The 16,685-nt window shown below is 41.1% G+C and overlaps 1 protein-coding gene across 1 annotated transcript in view; it reads right to left on the bottom strand.

The window, feature by feature from the left end:
• ASB4 (ankyrin repeat and SOCS box containing 4) overlaps positions 1–16,685 on the bottom strand; it is a 318,258-nt gene that overhangs the window by 24,332 nt on the left and 277,241 nt on the right. The window contains exon 4 of the mRNA XM_086940001.1: positions 6,427–6,540. Within this exon, the coding sequence (XP_086796127.1) occupies positions 6,427–6,540 (114 nt within the window). The remainder of the gene's footprint in view (positions 1–6,426; positions 6,541–16,685) is intronic.

The raw sequence follows: 16,685 nt of genomic DNA on the forward strand, positions 1-16,685 counted from the left end.
GACATTGACATGTGTGTTAGAGTGGGTGAATAAATATGTTGTTCTGTGGTGCCTCTTCCTAAAGATCTTCTCTTGCTTCTGGTGACAGGCAAACTAATATCTGCACTGGAAACCGTTATGGGCTTGCCCATACCCAGAAGTGTTAACAACACCATGGTAGAATGTTAAAGAGTTCAAGATTGGAACTGGAGGAATGAGAGTCACAGAATGGCCTGCCCAGTCGGAGTCCTTTAAGAGGGTGTCTGGATTGACTACTAGTACCACCTTGGTTCCACCCTTTCAGCTAATCATGAACACCTATATGTAAAACAGTATGTCTATGGCACAAAACAGAGGTCATAATCCTACACAATCTTGCTTTTGCTCTTCAGTTTGGACCTTATTTTATTCTGTAATTTTGGAAGCAGCTCCAGTGGTTAGCTCATGCACCATTTCAAACTGATGACTGAGATCCTTTATATACTTGTTGTGTGACTCATTGCAGCTGCCATCAGAACTAACCCTCAAGCAGATATAATTTTGCAACCATGGTTCCTCCCATGGAGAAAGCAAAGAGGCATTGCTCAAAGTGAAGTTGCAGGGTAAGTACTACTGTGCTAAGGGTCACTTGAAACAGTGTCATATGGATATCGCCATGTGGGGAATGTGGTATTGGTCTTTTATTTTTCACTTCAATCAGTTCCAGCACTAATCTGATGAGGTGACTCTCAAAATATCCGGCTGGCTGACTATGGTGGGCAAAGAACTTCTCACAAATGTATTTGGCTATGGTGGAAGTGTTTTGGTCCTAACAAGTGCATGCTTTGGCATGCCAGGTGAAGGAACTTCACACTCCTGTTGCAATATATGGTGAAACAGGCAGAAAATCCATTCCATGCGTACTAGATCAATGCAACGAATGCTAGTAGGTAGCTCAATTTGGCTGCCCTATGGGATAGTCCTTTGCTGGCGATGATATATGCGCAGGTCTTACTGTGCAGTTTGCCAACCATAGCTTAGTGTTGCCAATAGACTGTTGAATGTTCAATGAAACATGAAGTGTTCATTGCCATCCAGCAGATACATGAGCAACATCTTCAGGGCAGCACCAACAGCTCGAAAGTGAGGAATGGGGGTTCCATCTTGCCAGGTTTTATTACATTATGAATGATAAGGTGATAACATACATCAAAGTAGGTTTTGGGGTGTGTGACTTTTGACATTGGCTTCTCCAATGACATTCCATTATGTTTGCCTGAAATGTTGGGATATATCAGCTGTGCAGTTTAGATATCTGCAAGCCATTGGTACCTCGTGGTTTCCGAAGGGCCAGTAATCTTCATAAATTTCAAGCTCTTGACCTCAGCCGTTACAAGGAATTTTGGACCAAATGTATGAAGCTGTTTTGCTGTTACAAAGAACGTGACAAAAAAAATTACATGCTTTACTACCACAAACTTTCAGGTTTCTATGCACAAAACATACTTTGTCAGAAATATCTTTCCAACCTGTAGAGTACACTTTGACTTGTTGTCAGTCTGAAGATGGAGATATGACAGTGGTATCTTTCTCATTCCTACTTATTATGCAATTTACAAAATATTTGGGATAACAACAGTGGTTGCATACCGTTGACCAGACACTGATTCTCAAAAGATGGTGATATCCATTCACACAGAAGAAACAGTTCCTGAGGGGCAACTTCAGCCTTATGATTGCAGGCTCTCTGAATTAGGGGGATCAAGCTAGGGGATCATTGCATGCTCCACCAAAACCATTCCCTAAATGCCAGCTTTTTCTTATTGAAACACTGACTGTTGAATGGTTGAGGTCTTCCCAGGCTTCATCGCTATATTTTCAGCCTGAGGAATTCACAAACAAAATTCTTCCTCCTTGATATTAATGCGGTACGATTCTGCATATTCAACCTAATGGCCATTTTACACCTAAAATGAAGATGAGGGTTGTACAGTGGCCAGAGTGCAAAAACACTGATTTCACTGCGATCAACCTTTTGCTGCTTTGTACCCTTAGCCCACAGTGGTAGTCATTAAAATGTTTTGCAGAGAAACAGATCCTGTGCTCACGCTTATGAGGTAATCGGCCCTGTTGTCAGGACTCAACAATTAGAAACAAAGTTCATGAGGATGAAATGAAGGTCAAACACCAGGTTTTCGTATGTGGAGAAGATTTATGAGTCAATCTGGATCAGTAAATATGATAGTAGCCAGCCGACACGTGTTTCGTCACACCGTGAAGGAGATGTGACTCATCAGGGCTGTTATTTCTTGGAAAGGGTAGTCTGTGGCGCGGTGGCGGTTCAATCATCACCGCTGGCCGCATATGAGCTTTGGGACTAGCCTCCAGTTGTCTGACCCAGTGTCTCCCACATTCTGTAATCTGTGTCAGCTTGGTTCCTATTGCTAGTCTGACAGGATGCTGCATCTGGTTAGAGATAGATACAACCAGGGTTAACTGTGGCTAGTTAACGACGGGCTTCAGTGTCTCTGCACCAAGATATCCTAGTAGGGAGTATTTTCCTTGCGGTTCCATCAAGCAGATCCATGTCAAGCAGCCTTCAGCAAAGATGCAGCTCATTATTCAATTTGACACCCAAATGGATGAATGGTTAATGTTGCACCCTGTGCAGGGTGTTTTTGCCTTCCAGAGCTTTCTATGCTTGCAGACTCCAACATTATGGTTGTTGACCATGTAGGGTTGACTCAGGCTTGTTACATCCGCTGACATTCTGTCATCATCTGGTACATCCTTGTAGCTGCACATGTTCACCAAGGCTTCAAACATGGCTGATGTAGTGCAGAACTTCCATGGAGCCACCTTCTGATGGAAGTTGGCTAAAGAGCCAAAGCAGTTCTGTAGCTTCATGGAAATATTTCCCCCGATCAATACAAGCCACAGTACTGTTTCTGATGCAGAAGAGTAAATGAACAAGAACACCCATAGTTATTGCAATGATGTTGAGATGTGCCCCAACAATTTCAAGGTAATCATGATGTGCCACCTCAACTACAATATGTAGTTATTGCATGGAAGGCAGAGCTCTGTCTCAAATAATTAACTTTACCCTTCACCTACACAGCATAATGAAACAGTGGGGACACATTTGGCTGTGTCTCAAACACCTACTGTGCCAATGAAATGGCCACAGCGAAGGAAATACTCAAAAAAGGATGTTTAACAACAATCAACCAAAGGGCGGTGAATGTGACATGATCAAAATGTGAATTACACATACAACCATGAAGGGCTGAGTGTGAGACCTTCAGCCTCATTCTCTCTGTATGGATTGTATAGGGTTTGCCAGTTGTCTCTGCCATACCTAAATAGGAATATTTTAACAAACATGTTAAAACCACTAAAGGCACTGATCTGTTTAGGTATTAAAACGTTCTTGGAAATTCTGACACCAGTGAACACACATTGGCTATTTGATCAAAGTATCTTTTTGTGAACTGGAATATCAAAATGTTTACAGGGTATTGTAAATTTTGTTGACCTCTGATGACCTGAATTATTTAAACGAGTTGTGTTTGTATAAACTCTGTTTTTTTATTTTAATCATCAACATAGTTTTAAATATCATTCTAGTGATTTTAATTTTACCTCAATGACGCCAGAGTAAGCTGTTCTGATTTTCCCAGGCTTTAAAGCAATTCAAAAACCCAGATGCTAGTTAATTTATTAAACTTTGTTAGACCTGGCACCATTGGCGTGGGTCTCCCTTCCATTTTTGCTGTTGCCTCATGTGTTTTTGATGGTGTTAGATGCTTTGGGCACTGTGCCACTGCTGTCCAGTGCCACAAAGCAAGTGCTACCTACTGTAAATGTATGTATTAATTAGTGATTCCATGATTGACTATTTGGTTTACTTGTCAGACCCTGGTACAGTGCACTGAGTGTGCATAAGGCGTGTAAATCCAAATGCTGCTAGTGGGCTTGCAGCACTGGTTGCGGCCTTGTAAAATGTGTCTAAGGTCTGCCATTGCAGAGCATGCATGCAGTCTGGTACTGTCATGCTGACTGGACAAGTGCACCCACGTGCCAGTCCCTAAACCTTCCCTTTTCTTCATATAAGTCACCCCTATGGTAGGCCCAAGGGCGGGGTGCATTGTAAGTATACGGTAGGACAAGCCCTGATGTGTGTGGCATGTCCTAATAGTGAATTACAGCCATTTTCGTATTTCACTATTGCAAGGCTACCCGTTCTCTATAGGCCAGAATGGGCTGTTAGAATTATTACATTTTATAATCCTAACTGACTCACAGTACATGGTAGAAATTCGAGTTTAGTATGCCTGGACTCAGAATAATAAAATACATCTTTTAGTGAAGTTTATTTTAATATTCTGTGTTTGCAAATACCACTTTTAGGAAGTAGGTATTTGCTTGCCTAACCTTTCAAGCCTGCCTCTGCTAGCTTGTGTATTCCTTTGTATGGGTTTGTGAGTGACAGGGCTGGGGTATTCCAGGAGACAGGCTGGGGCAGCCCAGTGGTGAATAGAGAGATCTGCATCTAGATGGGAGGGAGGAGTTGCACCTGGGACCTGAATGGGGCTGGGACTTCCCTCTACAATGCCAGCTCCACCCCCTGTGGAGCGTCTGATGTCTCTGCCCTGCACACTGAAAGAAGAGAAGGAAGACTGCCAACAAAGTGCTCCAGGACTGTACTTGCCTTCCACAATGCTAGCTCCACCTCCTGTGGGGCGTCTGATGTTCCTGCCTTGTACTGTGAAAGGAAAGGAGAAGTCAGGTAAACAGAGTGCTTCAGAACTGGTTTGGACTGGGTACAGGCCCCTCTCCCCTCAGAGAACAAAGAATTTTGGGGTATAACTATTGGGACCCTGATCCCATGAAATCAGATCACTCTTGGACTACAAGAAGAAACCTTTGCTGAGGAGAGGAACCTGAAGAAACTGAGGAGAGACTATTCCCAAGCTGAAGTGCTGCTTGGGGGATTGGCCTGCAGTGGTTGCCTGACTGCCAAAGAGAGGAGAAAGAACTTTGTGTACTTTACTTTCTACTTGTGAAAGTTCTCCAAGGGCTTGGAAGAGAGCTTGCCCCCTGACCAAAGTCTCAGGACCAGTAGACTTCACCAGCCTTTGTGGATTGCTGCTGGAAACGCTGTTTCAGTGGCTACAGAGGCAGGTAGCTGTGACCGACTCTCATGACTGGCCCGGTGTCCGTTAGGCACCACATCGACCAACGTCCGCCTCGAACAACGCAAGCTCTGAGCTCACCGACTCCATCCCGACGCCGTCACCCAGCCGTTGCCTGCACCGCGGCTGGTGGACATCGCGACATGCAACACCTCACTACACCGACTCGCACTAGTCTGACAGACGCAGTCACTGCTGCTGACTTCGAGTCCTGGGAACGCACCGGAGTTGGGCACCACCTTACACGCTTCGCGACATCCGCCCGACTCGCACGGCTGTCCGGACGGATCGATGCCAGCTCCCTAACTCCGACTCTGTCGGCGCACCACAAGCTGCAAGCACCGCAACGAAGCACCGCCTCACCCTGCAAGGCAAGCCTTGGACCCACCGACTCCGTCACCGGGCCGCTGCTTGCACCACATCGAAGGACAACGCGTCATGCAACGCTTTCTTTTCTGCACCACGACGAACCCCGGAACCGGCTCGCACATCCGTGCCGCTGCATCAAGTAAAAGGTACTGTGACTGAGTCTGTCGACATTTGAGTAGGCCCGGACCGATGCTGTCCGCTGGATTTGTTAGACTCCGTGTTATTTCAACAACGCTGTAGCCAGACAGGGCTACCGACTCGCACTGAACATTGATTAAAGCCTTTTTAACCAGAACTCTTGAAATCTAATAGTATTGTGGATTATTTTTGTTGTTTATTGGTCTTGTGGTAACTCTATATAAAGTATACTTATTTTTTATATAAAACCTTGTGTGGTGTCCATGTTTAGTGTTGTCACTTGATTAGTGTATGTGTTCACAAATGCTTTACACACTGCCTCTGTGATACGCCTGTCTGCTCGTGCCAAGCTACCAAGGAGGTGAGCAGGGGTTATTCTAGGAGTGTAACCCCCTTACTCTGACTAAAGCAGAGGGTCCCTATTTGTCACAAGGACCTACCTGTGCCAACTAAAGACCCCTAATTCTAACAAACTTGAAGACCAGGCCAGAAAGAAATAGGTTTATCAAACATTATGAATAATTACGTTCTGATATAGAAAATTGCATTTAGATTAAGAAAAAGAGCATATTTCAGTTAGATGTGTTAACTCCATCAATGGTGAAATTACAGAATGCGGATTTGCTGCTGACATGCTTTAAAACGGTGACTGTAATTCAGCAAGCAGAATTGCAGTAGTTAGCAACTGTATTAAATCAACCAGAGATCAGCAGGTTTCACTTCACTGTCCACCTTTGAATCAGGATTTGTGTTTATTTATTACCTTGAAGGAGTCTTCAGGGATAGCCTTTTTCCATCTGTATGTTGTTGTAATGTGTTCATATGCATTAGCCATCACTTCAACGGCCTTCGGGTATGCATGACAAGATTCCAGCACCTAAAAAAGAGAAACATAATTATCAGGTGCCACATTTACAAAAACCAACGATTGCAGTGTTTCTATCAGTATTTCGGGTATGTCACGGAATCTAACTGGAACAAATTTACAAACGTAGCAATATTCCCCATAATCCAGAAAATCCAGCACTCTTCAAGTGACGATGGTCAGATTTTGCTAGGATATCTGGACCCAGAAAGAAATATCAGGAACTGTGCGCGCAATCATGAAGGGTTCGAATGAGATGGCAATCTGTGAAATGAATTTGAAATGAGAGAAAAAACGTTTCTAATCCAGAATTTCGTGCTTTAAAAAAATATGAATTAATGGTTTTTTAACTGTTTTTAATAGTTATTTAATATACGAACTGTATATAAAACAACATTTAAAATCAATTAAAATGTATGTAGGACTTGGCATGATTCTTAGTTTGTTTCCAATTATGTTTAATTGTATTTCCTGCTAAATATATTGTGTGCGGCTATTGTGGTGCAAACAAACAAATGAGGAATTAAACAGAGTACGTCGTCACCAAAATTGTCTGTGAAGTAAGACAGACCCCAACGACTGATGTATTAATTTGCAATGTTTAAACTGTTTTATTTTTGCTATTATCTATACCCTACATTTCATGAACATTGCATTCCCATTTATGCACGATTTCATTACGGTTCTCGATTATTTAACAAAGCAATTCTCACTAGTTCAAAAAGTAAACACAGATTTTTATTCAGCAACTGAAAAATGCAAGTCATCATTCATTGCATGTATGTGGAACACATTCTGCTTGCATTAGCCGCAGTCTGTATGTACCAACACTGACAATGGAATTCACGTCACTACTGCCGAAGTTCTAATAGGTTGTCTGTTCAAATGATAACAGTAATATTGCAATTCTTGACAAATTATACCTTTATTGAATGTATGAAGGCCAGCTTCTTTAGAATCCTAATCATGCGAATTAATTATTAAAACCATTCCTGTTATATGACGTACTTCTGTTTCAAATACACTTAATACCCTTAAACTTAAATTGCATGCATGAAACGTAAAGAAAATAAAGTACTAGACATGATGTTGTCTCAATTCCAAATTCAACAAACATTTCCGAAGCCAACAGTTCAGGTGTGTTTGACTGCAATCTGATAGGACTTTGTCAATGATTGTTTTGGCATATCATTATGTTTTATAAAACTTTATAGTTGAGCCCGATACTGGGCAATTGGCAATATAAAATAAATGCTACAAGCAGAAGTAATTTCGGGTGTGTAAAAGCGCACAATGTAAGAGTAGTCCCTGGCACGAAAGGGAACTACTTTGTGAGTGGATGTGCTCCTTGTGGAAGAGCAGAACATCATCATTGGCAGTGAAGTTAGCCAATGGCTAACCCCATGCTAAATGTGGAAGAAAAATGTGAATAATACAACAACAGACTAATAAATGAAGTAGGCTAGATGAAAGAACCTAGAAGTATGCAAACTACACTTTTAATTATGATAACATCAAAGGTCCTGGCCAACGCCAGACCTAAAAATTATTGTTCAAGTCAATCATTTTGTGTTTGACAATTTGAATTTACTGAAATAGGACAAAAAATCTGTCATAAAGGTAAAGAGACCTGTCTGAATCAAGCAAGGTATGCAATTTCAGTAAATGTGTACTACAATCAGAAAAAATCAAATCACCAAAACTCTGTAAATAAATAAAATCGTCCCACAGCTTTTCTGGATAATTGCTAACGTTGTTAATGTGTTTCAGTTAAGAATCAGAATATTACAATTTATCTTGCATGACTATCCATAAAATCTTGCCGAAACCTCCCCCTTTAAGACACTGGTGCTCTAGGCATATCTGATAACTAGTTTAGGAAAACACATTTCGAATACTGATAGAAACACTGCAATTTTTCGCTTTGCAAAACTGGCACCTGATTATTGTGTTTCTCTTTTTAGGTGTTGGAATCTTGTCATGTCATAAGGCGGTAGAAGTAATGGCTAATGCATACGAACACATAGAATCAATGTTCAAATAGAAAAATACTACTTGAATGTAATAAATATACACAAAGCCTGAATTACAGGTGGGCAGTGAAGTAAAACCTGATCAAAGAAAACAAGCAATAAATGTCTTATTCCAAGTGGCTCCGCAGGCCTTACAGGGTTTAATTTGGAATTTGTACTAGAATCATACTTACAAATAATGCACAAGGACCTCCGGAACATTTTATCCCACACACAAGTTAGAAGGTAAAGCCTGACGAAATATGTACAGCCAAAAAAAAAATCACAATTCCTAGTTTTAAATTTCAAAAAGGGGAAAACATCAATATTACTCTTTTATCCTCAATGTGACCTGCAAAAGGTTCAGTGGGGAATACATACCACACCAGGGGAAAAAAACATACTGTGGTATTGTTTTTTCCCCGAGGTGATATTATTTTATGGGCTTAACACACAGACCAAAAATATGTGCGCTGTGGCTGGAGTCTAACTTTGTCGCAATATCAAAAGGTACCCCACAAGGGTGTCCCTGCTCCCCTTTACTGGAAGATAGGCTAAATAGTTTGTTGGCGAGACCCTGGCTGGAGGTTACTATAATAGCATAAGCAGATGATATTGAGGTTATTTCACCAGATCCAATCAAAACGGTGAAAGAGATTGAACAACTAGCGGCTGAATATGGGGAAAGATCTGGATTTAAATTAAATACAACAAAAAAACGCAAATAATCTGCACTGAGCAAGTATGTATTAACGATTCCAGCGTTACAGAGGAGGGCACATATTTGGAGATTCACATTAATGCATGTTTGAATAAAATGGTATTATCTAATTGGGAGCCTTTTGAGCGGAAAATAAAAAAAGACTTGGATAGTATGGAAAGCCTACATTTATCAATAGTTGGGAGATGTAATGTTCTAAAAATTGATATCTTGCCCAAAGTGCTGTATTATTTTGGTGTGTCCCCTTAGAACTTAAGGTGAAGCAACTTCAAAAACTGCAATCGATCTGTGGTAGCTTCCTGTGGGCTCAAGGTAAACCCCGGCGAGCAATGAGGTATATGACCCTGCCTTGATCCCGAAGGGGGTGGGCTGTTCCTAATTTTTAGTTCTATTATTGGATGTGTATTTTACAACAAATGGGCATTCTGTTGGTTGGGGAAGGAGAGGGAAAGGCAGAAGAATTTCCGAATGCTTTTCAGATGTTGCTGGGCTCAAAAACAGAGAGGAATCTTTTCTTAAATTTGGAGCCCAGCCATTATAAAAAAACTCGATTCAAGGTGCTTCAAGCCGTCCACAAAGTATGGATACAGGTTTGAAAATATTTGAAGCTCGGTAAACTTAATTTATATACACGCACCTTATCTTTAGCACTACCTCCCCCTATCTTCTCTGATAATGTTATGGCTAGATGGAGACAGAAAGGACTTATGACTTTGGGGGATTTAATTGACGGCAGTGGTATCAAGACTTATTCCTCGTTAATATCTGAATATGATCTCTCCAAAACTGATTTTTTTAAATAACTACAAATTCTCGATTATTTACAAAAGAGAGTAGATGTATTGAATTTGGCCAAAAAAAGTAACTTGTTGGAGACAATCAGGAGGCATTGGAGGATCGGCAACTTACACCAGAATCCAAAGGAATTGCAAGGGGATGATCTTGAAGTACAGAATCTGAAATGGAATAATAGAATAAATAAGGCAGGGAATGTTTTACAACAGTCAATAACACTGTCAGAAAAGCTTTTGGTTTCCTCTAGTCTTAAATCGCAACATTATAAGACTATATTTAATTTGTATTATACTCCTGCCAAAATTGCACGGTGGGGGGGTCAAAATGAAGGTAATTGTATGCGCTGTGGGACAGCCAAGCTGATAGCCTTCATATGTTTTTTGAATGTCCAGACTTGAGACAATTTATAAATAGGATGGAGATTTTTTTTGACAGAGGTGACAGGGGTGCAGATTGGGATTACATCCACTGGGATGATGTTAGGAGTATTGGAAGAATCATTAGCCACACAGGGTATGTACGAATTCAGGTATTTTTCATTCATAGCTGTGGCGTGGCTAGATTATGTATAGGGTCATTAAGGAGGGAGAAAGAGCCACCATCCTTTGAATGTGGAGGTGCAGACTTTATTCCATATGCAACCTAGAAAATGGTCTTTACGCTCTCAAGGGACCTCAGAAACACAGGTTAGGTATAAAGATATGGGAGGTGTTAGCAGAGTACCTGCAATAAGCCCTATCTTTCCTAACCCATATGTCAACATGCCCCGATTTATATTTGATTTCTTCCTCTGTTCTCCTTTTTTAAAAAGATATATTAACATGGAATGTTTGGTCTCTGACATGATTTAAATTTTAGTGAAATATGTTAAAAGTATAGGGTGATGAAAAGTATGTATTGATCCCTCTCATTCTATCTTATTTTTCTGTTTTAACAACCTTAATACAAATGTATGTTGATTTTATTGGCTAATAAAAAATAAAAATAAATCATAAGAAGGACCCAAGTGCCAGGATTATCAACCCATAAAATATTACAATGTAGATGAATCATAAAAAGAGCAGATAAAGGAACTGGAAATCACACAGATATAAAAAGAAGTTACAAAGTCAATTGGAAAGTTCTCTAGCTCAAACAAGTGCTCACATCCCAGTCCATGGAGCAGGGCGTCAAATGAAACAATGTTGTGTAATTCTGCGACAAATAAAGAGTGGGTGATAAAGTGGGATAATCCACTGGAAGATAGGCAGTGGCAAAGAGGTTAACTGGGAAGAAGAAAGTCAGCAAGTTGTATATGAGTCATGGAGAAGGTAGAGTCAGGTCAAAGTCAACCCAAGTCAGAGCCATTTACTTTGCAGAATCATGGTCTACAATTACAAACTGAAAATGGTCATGTCAGAAACCCAGTAATCAAACAATCATCAGTGTCTACATTGTTCTTGTGTATTTGGTCCTGTATCATTTAAAACATCAGTGGTAATTACATCATGGGAATTAGAAGAATGATATTTCTTCTGATGTTAGCTACACCACTATCTATGATGTTAGCCAAGAGACAGGAATGACCATTATATGTGGTTGACACTAGCATATTTTCCCAAGCATGTGTGAGTTGTATATGGTAAATGGTTTACATACTATTTTGATTTGCTACTATTGAGGCATGTTCAATCATCTACCCCTCAGAGAAAGGGACGGTGTCTGCTACTTGCTTTTATTAAAGGGTAGGATTGTGCAATATCTAAAAGACCACTATGGGAGCAAGAGGAAGAAGATCAATTCTTTGGGCATTTCATACTAATACAACGATCCATTTGGAAAAAAAAATAAACAAGAAGGATACATTATAAGTCTAAAGGGAACAATATCTGAACCTTCATTAAGTTCATTGTTGATGGTTCTACAGAATACCAATGTCTTCTTAGCCTGAAGCCATAATATGTCAACTGTTAAGGCACTGCATAATTTGAAACTAAACTGTTAACTTGCCTTGAGACAACAAGGCCTGTCTCAAGTGAAGGCGGTCAAAAATGTGTTTAAATTGAGCAGGCAGGTTAATCCGAAATACAGGGTAAGGGATTGTTGTGTTGAAGCTATAGCTGCCTGAGGTAGTTGCTTTTACTTCCAAGTAGGGAAAAAACGAAATTATGCTTTGAAGACAGACAGTACTTCGATTCAGTAAATGAAGGCATGGAAAGTGTCATTTATATTGGATCACGAAAGTCCAAAACATAGTTCAAAGTTCAAGAAACCCTTCAGGAAGCACTTAGGGACTATGGCCTTTGGTATATAAAGAAATTAACCAGCATTCATATTGACAGGTTGGAAGAAATATGTGGGCTCCTCAATGTACCACATTTGAACAGCTAAATGGGCAAGTCCTACGCACTGCACAACTGAAGCCACCACCAGACAGAACATGCAAGACAGGCAAATGTTCAGCTGAAAGAGGGGCATGTCTGAAACCTGTTGGTGCAGAGCCTAAACGTTACAAAGATATATATCAGATAATCAGGAGAATTGTTTCAGATACTCCCATGTGGTTTTTCATCTGAGTCATGGGACCAATGAATGAGTCATTGGCTAGAGGTATGAGGCTACTAGAGAAAACTCTAAGGGCCATATGTAGGTAGCAAAATACCGGTCCATAACGGTTGAAAGTCGGTAATTATCCCGTTACCGACCGGTATATAGCATTTTCTGATGTAGGAGGCAGGTTTTAAGGATTCAGTAATTTACCGATTCCTTATTTTAAGGAATCGGTAAATTACCGAATACCTAAAAGCTATGTAGGAGGCACTCAAGTGAGTGCATTTTTGCATTCAGGATTCGTTATTTACCACCAACTACAAGTTGGTGATACATACCGAATATCTTTAAAAAAGCAATAATTAGCTTTTTTCAAGGTGCCATGTGGCAGACATACATGCCCTTAGGGCATGTATGTGTGCCACATGTGCACTCATGCACAATTCAGGGGTGCAACAGGGTGTCAATGTGACACCCTGCCACCCTTGAATATGCTCCCCCTATTACCGATTCGGTATTTACCAAATCGGTAATAGTGAATGGCTTCCCATTCATTCCTACGGACCTCCAGGCCCATAGGAATGAATGGGAATTACCGAATCGGTAAATACCGAATCGGTAATAACGAATATTACCGAATCGGTAAAATTTACGGAATTTTTATCTACATTCAATTTACCGATTCCTAAATACCGAATCGGTAAAATTCGGTATTTAGGAATCGGTAAAATTAGATTACCTACATATGCCCCTAAGACTGTGCATTTTTATACCTCTCATGCCTATATGCCTTGGCTGACAGTTTTTGTAGAGTGCAATCGTTTGGTAGGGTGGGTCTATCAGGGTACATGTTCAAAGGCAGGGCTCATGAGACTAAAATAAGCCTAAGGCTAACAGGAGTTACCTGGGGATATGCTAATCCAAATTGGAGACTTCCACAAGGCAGGTGGGTCTAGAGAATGTTCCAAAATAGCCTTTCTGGCAAATGTTCCATAGTCTGCCATGACACTACTCTGTGTCTCTCCAAGCAGGCTGAGGAGGTCAAGGTAATGCTTCCATACTTGAAGAGGAAAAATATCAATTATTTAAAAATGTCAATAAAGAATGGCTTTTGTGCTATAATGAACCGAGCAGTTCTTTACATGGTTGAACTAAATGGCTCTTAAGATTAAGAGAGAAACCCTGGCTTACCATCTGAATTTTGTGACTTGTTTGGTTTTACGAGTAGCTAAGCCAAGACAAACATTAAACTTAATTTCAAAGTGTGGGCTGACTCTATGAAATTTAGCTTGCATAGATTTAGACAGATAGTAATACTTTAATTATCAAGCTGTCACCCACACTGGACACTGATTCAAACCTCTTATGATGCATGGGAAATAGTAACATTTCAAAGAACATCACAGTATTCTTCCCTGAGCATGCACCCTTCACATTGAGAGTGACAATGCAACCACCGGCTAATGTGGAATTACAAGATGAGTTACCATTAACAGATATATGGCTCTGGATGACTTGCCTTCACCTTATTGTTTTGCATGGTGCCATTCATCTGCTCCACTGGAATCCAGGTCTGCTGCGGGAAGAGTCTGTTTTCTAAAGGGTTGCAATATGTTGTATCCTCTGAGTGCCCTGAAGCTAAAAAAGCCTGCTATGGTCTTCCTAAGAGCTTGAAGTACTGGTGTTCCAAACTGATTATTGTCTGCCATTGAATGTTTCACAGAACCCATTCCACCCCAGCTTGCACCTTCTGTCATCTGCCATCTGCCTATCAGAATAACATGTGTTTGAGTGCTTTAGTCACTCTATGCCGACCTCAATACAACGTTAGAGCTGTGTACATCTTGAAGAGAAAATGGGATTCTTTCCTGGTATTAAGAGCCTGAACTAATTGATGCCACAAGCCTTCTCGGTGCCAATCTTTAAGTTGTCTCTTGACACCTAATAGTAGGAAGCAGCTTGACTTTCTTAGATGCGGTCCCTTTGGTGCCCTCTGAATTACCTGAGGCTTACCAGGTATGCCAAATACTGACTTGCGTGTCCCGAGAAGCTTGAAGAGCATTGGGGGCAATCTAACTGTCAAATGTCATGTTCAACCTGCTTGAACAACTCAGTATGAGTGCTGCAGCCAATAATCTCCAACCCATTGGAAAAAGTACCAGAATTCAAATCAACTATTGTAAGAACTGCAGTGCCAACTGCCAGCTGAAAGAACGTCGTTGTCTGAAAACAAATGCCACCTTCAGTCTCTGAGGCCTGCCAGAGAAGCCTCCATCTATTTGACAAACAAGTAAGGATGCTGTCCTTCCTTGAGCACTTTGTCAAACACTTTGACTCAGAGGCTCAACCTTAATTACATGGTGGGGATACTTAACCTTAAGGAGTCTCACCATTCCTAAATAAAGTGCTACTATTTAAATTTGGAAGATCTTACATACATATGACCCCTCAGGTTTTAGCTAGTTCAACACCCTTTCTTTGCATTTACAGCCATAAGATATACAGGAGAAAGAATGGAGTTGTAGTGCCAGCACAACTGTGGGTACTGATAAAATGCACCCTACAGCCTCATTACGAGTCCCGAGTAATGCTGATTGTCGCGGTAAGAGTTGACACCAGCCCGCTGGATTTACAAACTCTGCAGATTTCCAGAGTTCCTGGTTTGTTTCAACCTTATTCTTGCAGGCAAATCTGCAAATGTAACTCCATTTGGAAAAGAAAGAATTACAGGGGGATTATGCTTTGGAATGAGTGCCCCACTAGTTCCTTATTATGAGGTGTATAATTCTGGTAAACATCATAATCACCCGGTACCATCCTACTGCTACCCCTGAGTTACCAAAGCCCCCAGTATTGGTGGATGCAGCAGGGAAGGTTGATGGGGAAATACTGGCATATGATGCCCAAGTAAGGATACTTATGAGCAAGCACATTAGATCTGTTCCTTATGTACTGGGAGAGGTATTTTTCTTCTTAAAGCAAGTCAGAAAAAATGTTTGGGTTGTAGGTGATTGGCTGCCATGAGTTACATAGCTGTCTTTCACTGAAGTCACAATTCAGGAAAACAGGGCAAGATATCCAATTAAATTTCCAGCAGCATCAAATCTACTCAATAGGCTTTCACATGGTGTATTCTGCAAAAGCTCTGCCGCTGGGAATACTGCGTTCACACACACAAAAAACACAGTAGTGCGACACAAATGAGGGCAGACCAAGACATCCATCATTATTTGGCAGATACGCTAGTAAAATCCATCTGCAAATTAGATGCTTAGACTGTTTAAAGAATGTTGTACCCTGAGTTATTTATTGTTAGAAATTGGGTTACTGCTTGACTGGGGTGTGAGCACTGGTCAAGCAGCAACCACAATCCTAGTCAGGGTAATGTACATGCAAACCCAAAATTAACCTGTGCTCACCCTCCAGTAGCTTAGCACAGAGCAGTCAGGCTAAACCTAGAGGCAATGTATAAAGTATTTGTGCAACACTTCAAACTGTAAAACAGTTAAAACACCACACAAAAAGGATCCCATGCCAGGTTGGAAAAACAGAACTTAATTCAATAAATAAAACAAGATACAAATGATAAAAATCCAACTAATACAATCAGTAAAATTGAATTTTTAAGTTTACATTGAAAGATAGCGCCTGAGAGCACAACTCACTATTGGGGATAACTGGTCATGCCAGACCAGGACAAAGTTACATGTTCTGGCCCCATGTGATGGAGTGTGGGCTAGCTATATGGACCTGGTTAGGCCCACTGAACAGAGTACCCTAAAGCCTGGTTGCAGAGTGCTGTGTGGATCCTCGCCAACCATTCATCGGGCAGCCGAGGCTATGCGTTGAAGATCCTGTGAACGAGGTTTACGATGCAAAGTCCGGAGTCAGGGATGTGATGGGGAGCTGAGACGATGCGTCCATTCTGATGAGCGGTGAAGCTGTGATGCAGAGTTTTGTCATTGTCGTTGAGGCTGCTGTCAAGAAGAGATACGAGGACTTGCACTGGAGAAATTCCGCACAGTGGCAGTTTCAAAGGGGGTGCATCCGTCCCAATATGTGGGTTGCCATGCGATGCAAGTCTTTTGCTCAAGTCCAAT

This window comes from Lissotriton vulgaris, chromosome 10 (assembly GCF_964263255.1).
Source record: "Lissotriton vulgaris chromosome 10, aLisVul1.2, whole genome shotgun sequence".
NCBI classification, from domain to species: domain Eukaryota; kingdom Metazoa; phylum Chordata; class Amphibia; order Caudata; family Salamandridae; genus Lissotriton; species Lissotriton vulgaris.